Raw genomic sequence first — 11,804 nt, forward strand, 5'->3', positions numbered from 1 at the left:
TGCCGTATTGTGCCTCACGAATATTTAATTCTCTTTGTTGAGCTTTTTCAGCGAAGCAATGGAAGTATTATTTAGCTCGAAGATAGGGCAAAGCTTCATCGTTGCAGCCGTTGCCTGATATTCGAGAGTTTTAGCAGAGTTGGTACCAGTAAGGTGATAATAAAGTAATATTTAAGGTTTGGCTCGATATTCTTCTTCCTTTGATTCTGAACAGGTCGAACCTCGGTTGAGGCGCGTTGGTGAATAAGAAAACGTTTTTAATATATAAATATAAGTAATAGAAAAAAATCAGAACGTCGGTTAAAATAAGGAAATACAAATGCACGTTTGCCGTGTGTACCTTTCTTGATGCCGTTCAAAAACGCACGGAGCACGGACCGATAGCTGTTTACTCCGGTTTTCTCCAGAAAGACTTCCGCTGATGCCACGGGCAGCGAAGGGCAGAGAACTGAGCCACACTACGGCTCCCCACTCATGAGTTTCACTCTCTCCTCAAGCTCAGAATCTCAAGTCTACGTCAGCCACCATTATGTTTTATTTGTAAAGATGCGTCGTGCTGGAATACAAACAGCGGAAAAAAAAGGAAGATAATTATTATTTTCGGAGTGATATCTGACTCACAAAAAAGGGTGGCTGAGATGGGCGGCGGAGAAAAGCTCACCGGAGAAAAGCTCACCGGAGAAAAGCTCACCGCAAAACCGACAAATGCGGAGAAAAGCTCACCGGCCTTTGAGCAGATGCGGAAAAAAGCTCACCATTTTTTTTTTAGATTAGCGGATTTTGCGTTAAACGTGGCAATTTAACACAATTCGCATTCATCACTTCATTAAAAATAAATCATCTTTTTTGTAATATTCTTGAAGCTACTTGTGCATATTTACTAATTCCCCACAAATCGGTAATCTCCCATTTTGTATATTAATGAAGCCGCAAGGGGGTATAAAATCAGAACATCGTACACCGGTAAACGAGACAATAATTTATTGACAGCTGACAGTGCGCCGTCGGTAGCTCTGTCAGATAAAGAGGTGCGTTTTTTTGCAAGCTAATATGAATAGCGGTGGGTGAACCGTTTCAGCTCCAAATATTGTGTAGTGCCTAATATATAAGTAGGTGTTTGTTGATGTAATCAGCGGCGGCTACGCTGTTCTTTTTCTGTTAATTTGACTAACAAACCTTTAGTTTCGAGAACAGCTTCCTCCTGTCGTGTTTGCTGTCTTCACTCCGTCGTCGTCGTTTGAGCGGTTTTCATCACGTATAACGCTTACCAACTCGCCCTACTCGTTACCTTATAGAAGACTACTTCTTATATAGGTCAAGAGTAACAACGGTGCCAGTGTGCAGCTCTGAAGGTCATGGGTGGTTCGCTGTAGAAGGGCACTATCACACAAAGGCAACGTGTGAAAACACCAGCACGAACGGCTAGAAAACGTTCATGTCCGTGGAAGAAAGAAGCCTCGATATCCTACTGTCTGTTTTATCCTGTTTTCAAAGGTTCACAAAAGCCTCAAAGAGAATTTCAGGCACAGAGTTGTTGGGCATGCACTTCCGAATTTTGGGCATTTACAGTTTTGATTTTTAGGTCTTAGGCAGACATTATTAAGTTTTCGAACTTTTTCCTGTTCTTCAAGTTTATAAAGTTTTCAGTTAGGCTTCAGTTGCCAAGAGAGTAAGCCATAGAAAACACTCGCCCGCAATTATTAATTTGGGAGCAGTAAACCTAAAAAGTTTATCAAATATTATAGAAAATGACGTTTTCTTTTTTTACAAAGCTGACGAATTTTAATGACAATACATTTATATATGTTACGCATAATCACGCAGCCTTCACATAAAAAGAAGAAAAAAATATCGGTGAGCTTTCCTCCGCATACGCTCAATGGCCGGTGAGCTTTTCTCCACATCCGCCGGTTTTTCGGTGAGCTTTTCTCCGGTGAGCTTATCTCCGGTGACCTCTTCTCCGGTGAGCTTTTCTCCGGTGAGCTTTTCTCCGGGATTCGCATCCTCGTTCGTTGCTGCACACTTATCATCTTCTCTTAGGAAACAGGATGTTTTTTTTGGGATGAGGACGATTCGTCACATGCGCACTCGTCACAGGACGATTAGTCACAGAGACGATTCAAAGAAACAAAGACACTAAGACACGCAAAGACACAAAGACACTAAAAAAAGCGGATATAACTTGCCCCCCCCCCCCTTTTTTTTTGTAGAAATGCTTATTTGGATTTTATGACATTGTTGTTAGGGTCTAAAAAGAAAATAGATTCAGGGGCTTGGTGTTGCAAGAAAAGGCTTTGCAGAACTGAAGAGTGCCAGGCCTCCCTTTGCGCTGGTCAATGCGCGTGACAGTGTCACTGCGCTCAACTTTACCAAAATAAAAACGACCTTTTCTTTAGAAGGGGGGGGGGGGGGGGCTGTCCCTGAAAAAATCTAACGGATTAGAAGGAATCCGTTGAGTAGAAAATGTAAGGGAATTACTTTACAATTACTCTAGAAAAGATGTATTTATTCCGTTACTAAATTACCGATAAATGTAAAGGATTACAAGTAATTTCATTACTTGTAACGGATTACGTACAAGTCTGCTTGGAATTATGCTCGAGATTTTTATACAGTTGTGAGAAGCTTAATATTTTGTATAAAATAAATTAAGGAAACAGAAATTGGCGTTCGGGCTCCCGCCATACAACCTCTTTTAAAACAGAGATGACGAATCGTCGGTTTCGGTAGAATTTATTGGTCACGAGCGTACACGCCGCGGTGAGCTGTATCGGCGCTATGTGGTTTGAGAGCGCTGTATTGGCGACGTGCGCGTTCGATAACGTCGTTGTGGTTAGCCTTCCACGATCGGTTGAATGCTGACTATGACGTCAGCAACGAATTTCTCATTGACAGAAATTAGACTGATGTGACAACTTCAATCTTCACGGTGCTGGCATTGTGGGTTTCAGAGCGCAAGGATCTCAAGCTTCCACCATGTTCGTTACAAACACTATCGAACATGTTGTTCGCAGGGTAATGACGTCACGAGAGGGAACCATAGGAGGGCGGCGCCACCACGAAATCTCGCTGCTAATACCGCGTTGCAATTGCAAGTAACAAAGGTATTCGTGCTGCCGCCAGCCAAACTATGCCTTGAATTGGTTGCCGCGCTTCACACGAAGCGCGGATTATCCGGTGGCTCGCAACTGTTTGTCGACGCGACTTTGTGTATGGATGATAGTTTTGTCGACATTGTTTTTTGCCAATCGCGTCTCGAGCGGCGCTATCGCTTTACGAAGTTAATTAATTACTGCGTGTCGCTGTTACGTACCAACTGAGACAGAACACCTTGACAGACATAACGCGGAAGCCATCATCTTTACTAAACTGAGAGAGGACACAAGCACGTGGTCCTGCTCGAGGAGGCTGGACGTAAAATGCGACGGAATCTTGGGCTCGCGCCGGGGAGTTTACCGATGTCCTCGTTCCCGCATATTCGTGCACTCCAGTGCACGCCAGGTGCAGAAATGTATCGTTGGATGAAAGGCTGGATAGATTTGCAGGAAAGATCGGGGCGTACTAGACGAGATCTGACAGAAGCTTTTTTGACATGGACCCGGTGAAGTACCGAAAAATACGGCGCGTCAGTTTGGAACAGTTTCTGCAGCTCTCTAGATGTGTGGAACCAAAAACCGCGCGACAAAACAAAAACAAAAGATCACGCGCCATTCATGTTTTGCTGATAAGAAAAAAAAAAAAAAAAAAAAAAAAACGTTGTGCTGTTGCCACACTAAATGCTCTCCAAGTTATGCCCCTCCCAATATTCACTTGAGGGAAGCGCTCGGCTATTCCAGTCCACGCGTAAGCGAACTGAGATTGCATTTTATTTTAGCAAACCTTTCTGACAAAAATATCTAGTTTTTGTTGTAAATGAATTTAACACACACACACACTCACACGCACGCACGCACACACACACACACACTCTTTTTCTTATAACATCTCACGATCGAAAATCCAGACGAGCGGACTACACTCTAAAAAAAAAAGGCGTCATCTTAACACTTTTTGGAGTGTAAATGGTTTGTCGCAGAATCCACCCTTTTTTGAGAGTTAGGGTTACTCTTCGAAAGAAGGTGTTGACTTTACTCTTTTAAGAGTAACAAGGAGTTACTCTTGACAAGAGTTACAATTACTCTTCAAGACGAGGTGTTGACTTTACACTTTTGAGAGTAACCAGGAGTTACTCTTGACGAGAGTTAGTGTTACTCTTTTCTAGGGTAAGGGTTACTCCTTGAAATGAGGTGTAAAATCAACACTTTTGAAGAGTAGCATAGACTCCTACAGGTGGTGTTGTACGTACCCTCGAAGCGAATGTTGTGGCTACTCTCTTAGGTGCAAATAGAACAACTCTAATGAGTGGTCAAGGCTACACTCTCATGCCAAGAGTTATTTTAACTCCCTCGTAAAGGGTAACTTCAGCTCCATAAGAAGTGTTAATTAAGCTCTACGTCAGAGCTAAAAGTACACTCTGTTAGGTGTTATCTTTTCCCTTTCATGTAGTGTGTCTGAACTCTATAGAAGGGCAAACAAAGAGCTTCCAAGACATTGAATCCCTTAAGCAAGGTGTTTATTTCCCTCGAATATGGGCATTTCTTGTTCACAGCTACAACACTCCGCAATGCACGGATGCGAATGTCCGAAGAGAATTCTGCATGTGCTCACAGGACGAAAGGTGTTGCTTGAGCCTTTTCAGAGGGTGCCCATACAGGCCCTCATACAAGGTCGAGTGAAAACAGTAATACGGTGCTCGTTAAAAAAACAGATTTTAATGTACATGTAAAAAAATACACTCATTTAAGATCTCAATCTTCCAGTTTTTAAATTAAATCTAGTACCAAGAATGACTTGGTCTTGTAGGTCAAGCCAATGAAGTTGCCAATCACAGCAAGTGACCAGGATGCTTTTGGACAGCAGGAAATGTCATGGACCCAGTATAGCGCAAGAATGAGCGCAATACCGGCCACAATGTCCGTTACCTCGAAGGAGCAGTCCTCCAGCACCACTGTGAGTGGTGAGCTTGAGGCCCCTCCCCTGACTTGCATCACAGGGAAGGCTGGCTGGACATGATCCTCCTCCTGTGAAGAAGAAACATGGGCAATTTGTAGTATTTGAAAGGAAGATAATTACCAAAGAAAGTCTACTTAGTCTCCTCGGGGTAATTACAGCAATTTCAGGGTGTCTAGCGAATTATTATTTTGAAATTCCCCAACTTTTCCAGATTTTCCCAGACAATTTCAGGTGAAATTCCCTGACCTCTGTAGAGGCGGTTCAATATATGAGACCATTACAACACAAGGCATTCAGCATTGAGCACTGTGAGCAAATTTCTAGAACCACGGGTTTTTCGAGTAATTAAGCAACTGCAGTGGTCCCCGGATTCAAACCCAGGACCTCTGCATGACACCCAGGAGCGGTGCCCACTCGGCCACCACATCATGCGCGGCAATATATGTGGCCCCCTCGTGGGCCCAGAAAAATACAACACAATGCAAATAGCACATCAAGTAGCACACCATTAAAGGTACACTTCAGTAAAGTGACAATTTGTAGATGAAAATATTTGTTCATGTTACACCAGCACACAATAAGAGCAACAACACCATATCCTGCCTTTTGCTATAATTTTGGCCTTTCAACTAGCTCAAAGATTGAAGCCTAAACTTTCTTTCCCCACTTCACACCACATTGTCTTTATAAATTGCCAGAATTACCAAATAAGCACGACAGGCTTATTTGCATTTTATTGTATGTATCTCGGTATGCTCGGAGTCTGCTGAGGTAGTGCATGCCTATATAAAACACTGTTGCTTGTTGCTTTATTAGAGCATCTTTTATAGAGGCTGAAGGCATAAGACCAATACTGCCTGTTAGCCCAGCAACAGGTGCAGAGCAAGTGTTTGAACATCTCCTTCACCATATTTAGTCACATTATAATATTTCTTAAATTTTTTTGGCAAACCAAGTTTTTAAACAACTTCATCTTTTTAAAGCTACTCTTCTGATTTCTTTCAATGCTTTTTGTGTGTTCTTCGAGTTGGTGATGATGAATCTCTGTTAAACTGCAGGTTTCTTTTTTTCTACGAGATGCCAGAGAGGCTGCTCTTAGAACAGCCTCCCTGGCTGCTTTTGCTTCACAGGTACCTGCGAGCAGGGTTCTGAGTTACCATGCATACTGAAATTGACATGTGAGCCAGTTTTCACTTCGTTTAAGAGGTTAGAAATTATGTCAGAATGGTATACCATACCTTCTCAATGAGAGAAGCTGGTGAATCCTTCAGCAGGGCTGCCAGGCTCTTTACCACCTCCATGGCAGGAGCTGCAAAGAATGAGGTTGCTTAGTTTTCTGATGGTAAGTGTATTCTTATATGGCAATAATTCCTAAAATTCTATGCCAAAACACTATGAAATCAAGGCAATGACCACCACCCCCCGACTGCATAAAAATAAATATCAAGGCTGGGATAAGAAACCCATATGTTTCATTCAACACAGCTGAATGATCACAATAATGCAGAATCCAATCAAGAAAGATATACCCAACTTTTTTGGACCTAATAAAAAAAACTATGCGCTGCAGAAAGCTGAAAGTTCACCAGCTTTAATGTAAAGTCAGCAATATTAAAAATGAGTAAACAGCTTGCTAAGTGTCCTTAGTTAATACCAGCACACTCATTTGCAAGACAATAGACCATTTTCGAAAATCCCAGGAGCCATTCATAGGATATACTTGAATAGTTGACTGGGACTTGCTTTTTTGCCGATTGAACAAGAGTCCGAACCAAACACTTAGGCAGCACTCATGGCTATCTCGCTCAGCCACAACCATCCAAAACCATTAGTACCCCTTCTAACATGAATACCTAAGAGAAAGATAATCCACATCGCTCTCCCTCTCTCTCTATTTTCTCCTTTGAATGCAATGGCAGCCGTAAGTGGTTGCATTTATTTATGGCATCCCCAAGTTATTACCCCCTGACAGTGGCATCGGGACAAGGGTGCAAGGGGAGGGGGCAGTTGCCCCCCCCCCCTTTTGTTTTTGATATTTGAAACAATTATAGCAGACAATATGGGAGAGAGGGATAGGGCTTAGCTTCCCTGCACATCACCCCTCCACCTTCCAAACGGTAGCAATTTAGCTGGCCTCTGCCCACAGTGGCGAAAGACATAGCTCTATATTTATACAGACTTTCCCGAAGGGTAGGATGAATGCAATTTCTTAACAACTGGATTTGTCCAAGTGGAATCGTCCAAGTTTTTATAGATTAATTAGTGTGAACAATCTATTGTGTTTCAGAGCTGGCTGCCGTATACTATAGTTTATTTTACACCTTTACAAAAAAAAAAGCTAGCAAATGCATATAACATCTCAGTTTGGGGAGACCATTGACTAAATGTAATTTCAGCTCTACAAGGAGCTAATTTGCTATAAAGTACCATTTAACCTGAATAAAAAAATAAAAAATTATACATACTAAAATGCACAAATTCTATAAAAAATATATATATATACATATATATATGTGTAAAAGTAGCCCAACCCAAGAACACACAGGTTGTGATTCGCAAGAGTTAAAATAATTGATAAATGTGCCACATGTCAAAACAAAGAATGCATTATGGCCTGCTTAAGCTCCGCCACAACCGACACTACTAGATAGTCAGCAAGCTGTTCATGTGTGCCACTTCATCATGCAGCTAGCTGCACAATAGATGTGCGCTCTAAATTTCTTGGTGCATGTGAATGAACTGGTTGCGCCACTCTGAATGCAGGTGCAGGCACATGCATTGCAAGGTCGAATTTAGAGCTCTTTTTTTCTTTTTTTTTTCAAATAGTAGGAAGGTGAATTTATAAATTGCTTAGGCCTACTCTTGCAACACCATAGTGACCCTCAACCCTTCATCTAGCTTTAAAGGGCCTCTAAAAAAAAAAATTATTTTAAGCAGTTTGGTTGGGACGCGCGTGTCAAAAGAATTTTATGCGAAAAAAAATGTTCAGAGCAATATTGACGGCAAAAGATTGATTTCAAATTATGCGGGCAAAGTCCATGACATGACAGAATGGTCATTTGCTCTTTCCACCTCAACGAGATGGTCATTCGTTCTTTCCACCTCAACGTGAAGGTGAAGCCGATCCGCCTTTCCTCCACACGCCCGAATGCCAAGAGAAAAGCAGTTGAAAGGAGGTGACTACTGACTTAATTGCAAGGCACCTCGCGCCATCAATATTTCTGTAAAATAAAATGTTTTTTTTGCTTCAATTTTCTTTGACACGCGTGCCCCAACAAGACTTAAAAATTTTTTTTTCAGGTGTTTTTAAGAATTGATAATTACAAACTTGCCATTTAAGTTCACACCTATATTTCTACGTTGATTGAAAACAAAAAAAGAATGTTTTAAGACTTACGGTATTTGCGGCACAGAAATATGTAGTCATAAATGTACCCATATTACCTCCATATTATTTACAAGTTAAAAATCAAACCGCTAGCCTCCCTCTTCAGCTAACCAGTGTCAAATGTACTACTAAATTAACAGTCCAATAAATACCCTGTTATACGAAAGAACATGACAGTTGAACAGAACATGACATTTGAATGAATCAAGAATTTAAAATAAATCAGTCACATAACAAAAAAACTCGTTGAGTAAAGATAATTCCTGGCAAATACATTCACATATCGCAGTGACGTAACTGACACTCCACTCGCACCCAACAAGCCGAATCTTGGCAAATAAGGACTAACTCAACACTCTGTGGCATTCGGCTTTGGACCTACTGGGAGGACTTTACTACAGCACACATCTACCGCCAAGAAGACAGCCATATTTTAACAGCGAAAATGAAATAAACATGACTTCGAACACAAAAATAACCAATCATAACGTCTCTCACGGACTATTAGAATAAAAAGCACTTACAAATAGCGCTGTACAGGGCCTTTCGCCGTGGATTACACGCTGGACTCGTCGGAGATTCCCGGTCAAGAGTTAGACACAATCCAAGCTCATCAGATCCTGACAAAAAGTACATTCACTGTAAAAACAAATTCCGTCAAATTAATAAAAATTGTTAGCTAATTTTTGATGCCGATACAATTAGTGTTGGCTTCCATCACGGTCACAGCATTAACTATCTATTACGTGCATGACAGTAATGAGGCCCCACGGTTTTCCCTGTAACTTGACCTGGGTAGAAGCATGGCAGAAAACTGTAACTCTCAGTCACTGTACTGCATCTGATGCACGGATACGGTTATTGTTCCGGAACCAAAAATTAGCTGCCATGTTGTCTGTAACTTGCGACGGCAAAAAACCGCAACTTTCAATCACAGAGTTGCACGTGACGCACGACGACGGGAATCGTTTAAATTAGCTGGCGTGTTGTTCGCACCTTGAAGCAACGGCCAGAGCTTGTTAAACTGCTAGCTGCAGTGACTTAACAAAATGGACGTCTCAGTGAACAATAAATATAGCATTTTACTAATATAATTATTGTTCACTGAGACGTCCGTTTTATTAGATCATTGCAGCTAGCAGTTCAACAGGCTCTAGCCGTTACTGCAAGGTATGGACAACACGGCAGCTAATTTTTAATGTCTGAATGATTCCCGTTGTCACGCATGACGTGCAGCTCAGTGATTGAGAGTTGCAGCTTTTTGCCGCCGCAAGTTACGGACAACACACCAACTAATTTTTGATGCGGGAACAATTCAAAGTAAATATCTAGCGACCATAAAATCTGATTAGGTTGTGGGCCCAAGTTACTTTCAGGAGTTAACGCCAGCTGCGCTTCCCAGCGGTTAGCAGGTGCTTAAACACTGTTAGAAATTTGAAGCAAGTGCACACAAGATACAGTATTAGGTAAAACATGTTCATACCTTTTTTTCTCAAGAAATAATTAGTGGGCCATTTCCATCTTTCATGTACAAAGCAATCTCTGATTTTCAGAGCAATAAAGCCCATATGAAGAACTACAGATCCTGGAAAAGCAAAACAGAAAATATGGAATGTGATTAGATTATCAACAGAGTGCGATGACAGAATAAATTTCCCAATTTCTGCAAACTATGAGTTAGACGTGAGCGCATTGCAAGAGCCTCAGCTTAACTCTCGCGGGAACTAGACAGCAAAACCAACTTGAGACCTATGCTACGAATTAACAAAGGAAGTCCGAAAATGCCTTCGAAGACAAAATTGCTGCAATCAATGAGTTTCTGCAAGCAAGCTGTCACGAGTTACTTTCAGAAGTTACTGCCAACTGTGTCTCTCAAGAGATAATTACACACTGTGGTAGCAAGAAATTTCAAGCAAGCGCACATAAGATGCAGTACGGAGTAAAACCTGTTCATACCTTTATTCTTGAGAAATAATTAGTGGGCCATGTCCAGCTTTCATGTACAAGGCAATCTCTGATTTTCAGAGCAATCAAGTCCATACGGAAAACTACAGAACCTGGAAAAAAAATAAGTGGAATGTGATTAGGTTCTGAACTGAATGCAATGACAAACTAAACCTCCCGATTTCTGCAAACTATGAGTTATACATAAGCGCAGTGCAGGCAACTCAGATTCATTCTGGCAGGCACTAATCAGTGAAACCAACGTGTGACTTATGCTATGAAACCATTTTAACAAGGCAAGTTCGAAAAATACCTTTCAAAATGAAATTTCCACATTCAATGAGTTTCTTCAAGCCTGCTGTCACAAGTTAATTTCAGAGGTTACTGCCAAGTGCACCTCCCAGAGATAGGTGTTCGAACACTGTGTCAGTAAGAAATTGCAAGCAAGTGCACACAAGATGCAGCACTGAGTAAAACATGTTCGTATCTATTCTTGAAAAATAATTACTGGGTTACGTCCAGCTTTCAAGTGGAAGGCAATGTTCGTAACCTGCACAGCAATCAAGTCTATATGAACAACTATAGAACCTCGAAACAAAGAAAAACAAAAAAAATGTGGAATGTGGTTAGGTTCTGAACAGAATGCAATGACAAACTAAACCACCCGATACCTGCAAACTATGAGTTGCACGTAAGTGCACTGCAGGTGCCAGTGTGATTTAAGAAAGCTGTAAACCCAAATGAAATCACTTGAAAGGGGCCAGGACACAGAAATTAGGGAAGTTAGAGTATTCATTACATGATAGCCCCATAGGTTACTGGGCATACAGAAAACACTTAAGAATATTTAAAGTTCCAATAATTACAAAAATATATCTTTTAATGTTTCTGATTTTTATCTGCTGACCAGGATACCTGGGTGACCAGGCGATGCCTGAACATCGGACTCTGAGAACACCAAAGCTCATTGCAAGGGACCGCATACTAGCATTTAGCGGTACACTGTCGAGATTGCGGTGCAAACTGCAGGAAACCTATTACATAATGAAGGAAACCTATTACATAATAAAAAACAGACCATCTTGAGTAAGCCAACCTTCACCGACTCCAACGAACAGTGAGATTCATTTTCTGAATCTTGGTTAGCATGTGGAGTGTGCAATGAAGAAGAAGGAAGTGCAAAATCCACGGTGCGCCTTATACCCGAGCGAACATAGTGCCATCTACACACTCCAATGAAAAATCAGTTGTTAGTAAGCACTTATCCTATGTAGTCCTTCCTTTTTGTCCTTTTCCCTTTCGTGCTGTTTTTCACGAAGAAAATTTCGAATCCATGATAAAGTGAGAGAATCAAGATTTAGTGAGGAAAGTTTTGATATTAAATGACCGTGAGATACATGATCGAAAGCCTTAGAGTAAT

The 11,804-nt window shown here is 41.3% G+C and overlaps 1 protein-coding gene across 1 annotated transcript; it reads right to left on the reverse strand.

Moving 5' to 3' along the window:
• Positions 1-4,792: 4,792 nt before the first annotated feature.
• Positions 4,793-8,998, reverse strand: LOC115321472. The gene is made up of 3 exons (XM_040502330.2): positions 8,965-8,998; positions 6,291-6,361; positions 4,793-5,120 (listed from the first exon to the last, which is right to left on the reverse strand). The coding sequence occupies exons 2-3, from the start codon at positions 6,351-6,353 to the stop codon at positions 4,863-4,865; spliced, it is 321 nt and encodes a 106-aa protein (XP_040358264.1). The 5' UTR covers positions 6,354-6,361; positions 8,965-8,998; the 3' UTR covers positions 4,793-4,862.
• Between the last annotated feature and the right edge of the window lie 2,806 nt (positions 8,999-11,804).

Source organism: Ixodes scapularis, unplaced genomic scaffold (assembly GCF_016920785.2).
Source record: "Ixodes scapularis isolate PalLabHiFi unplaced genomic scaffold, ASM1692078v2 PGA_scaffold13__105_contigs__length_92229423, whole genome shotgun sequence".
In the NCBI taxonomy this organism is placed as follows: domain Eukaryota; kingdom Metazoa; phylum Arthropoda; class Arachnida; order Ixodida; family Ixodidae; genus Ixodes; species Ixodes scapularis.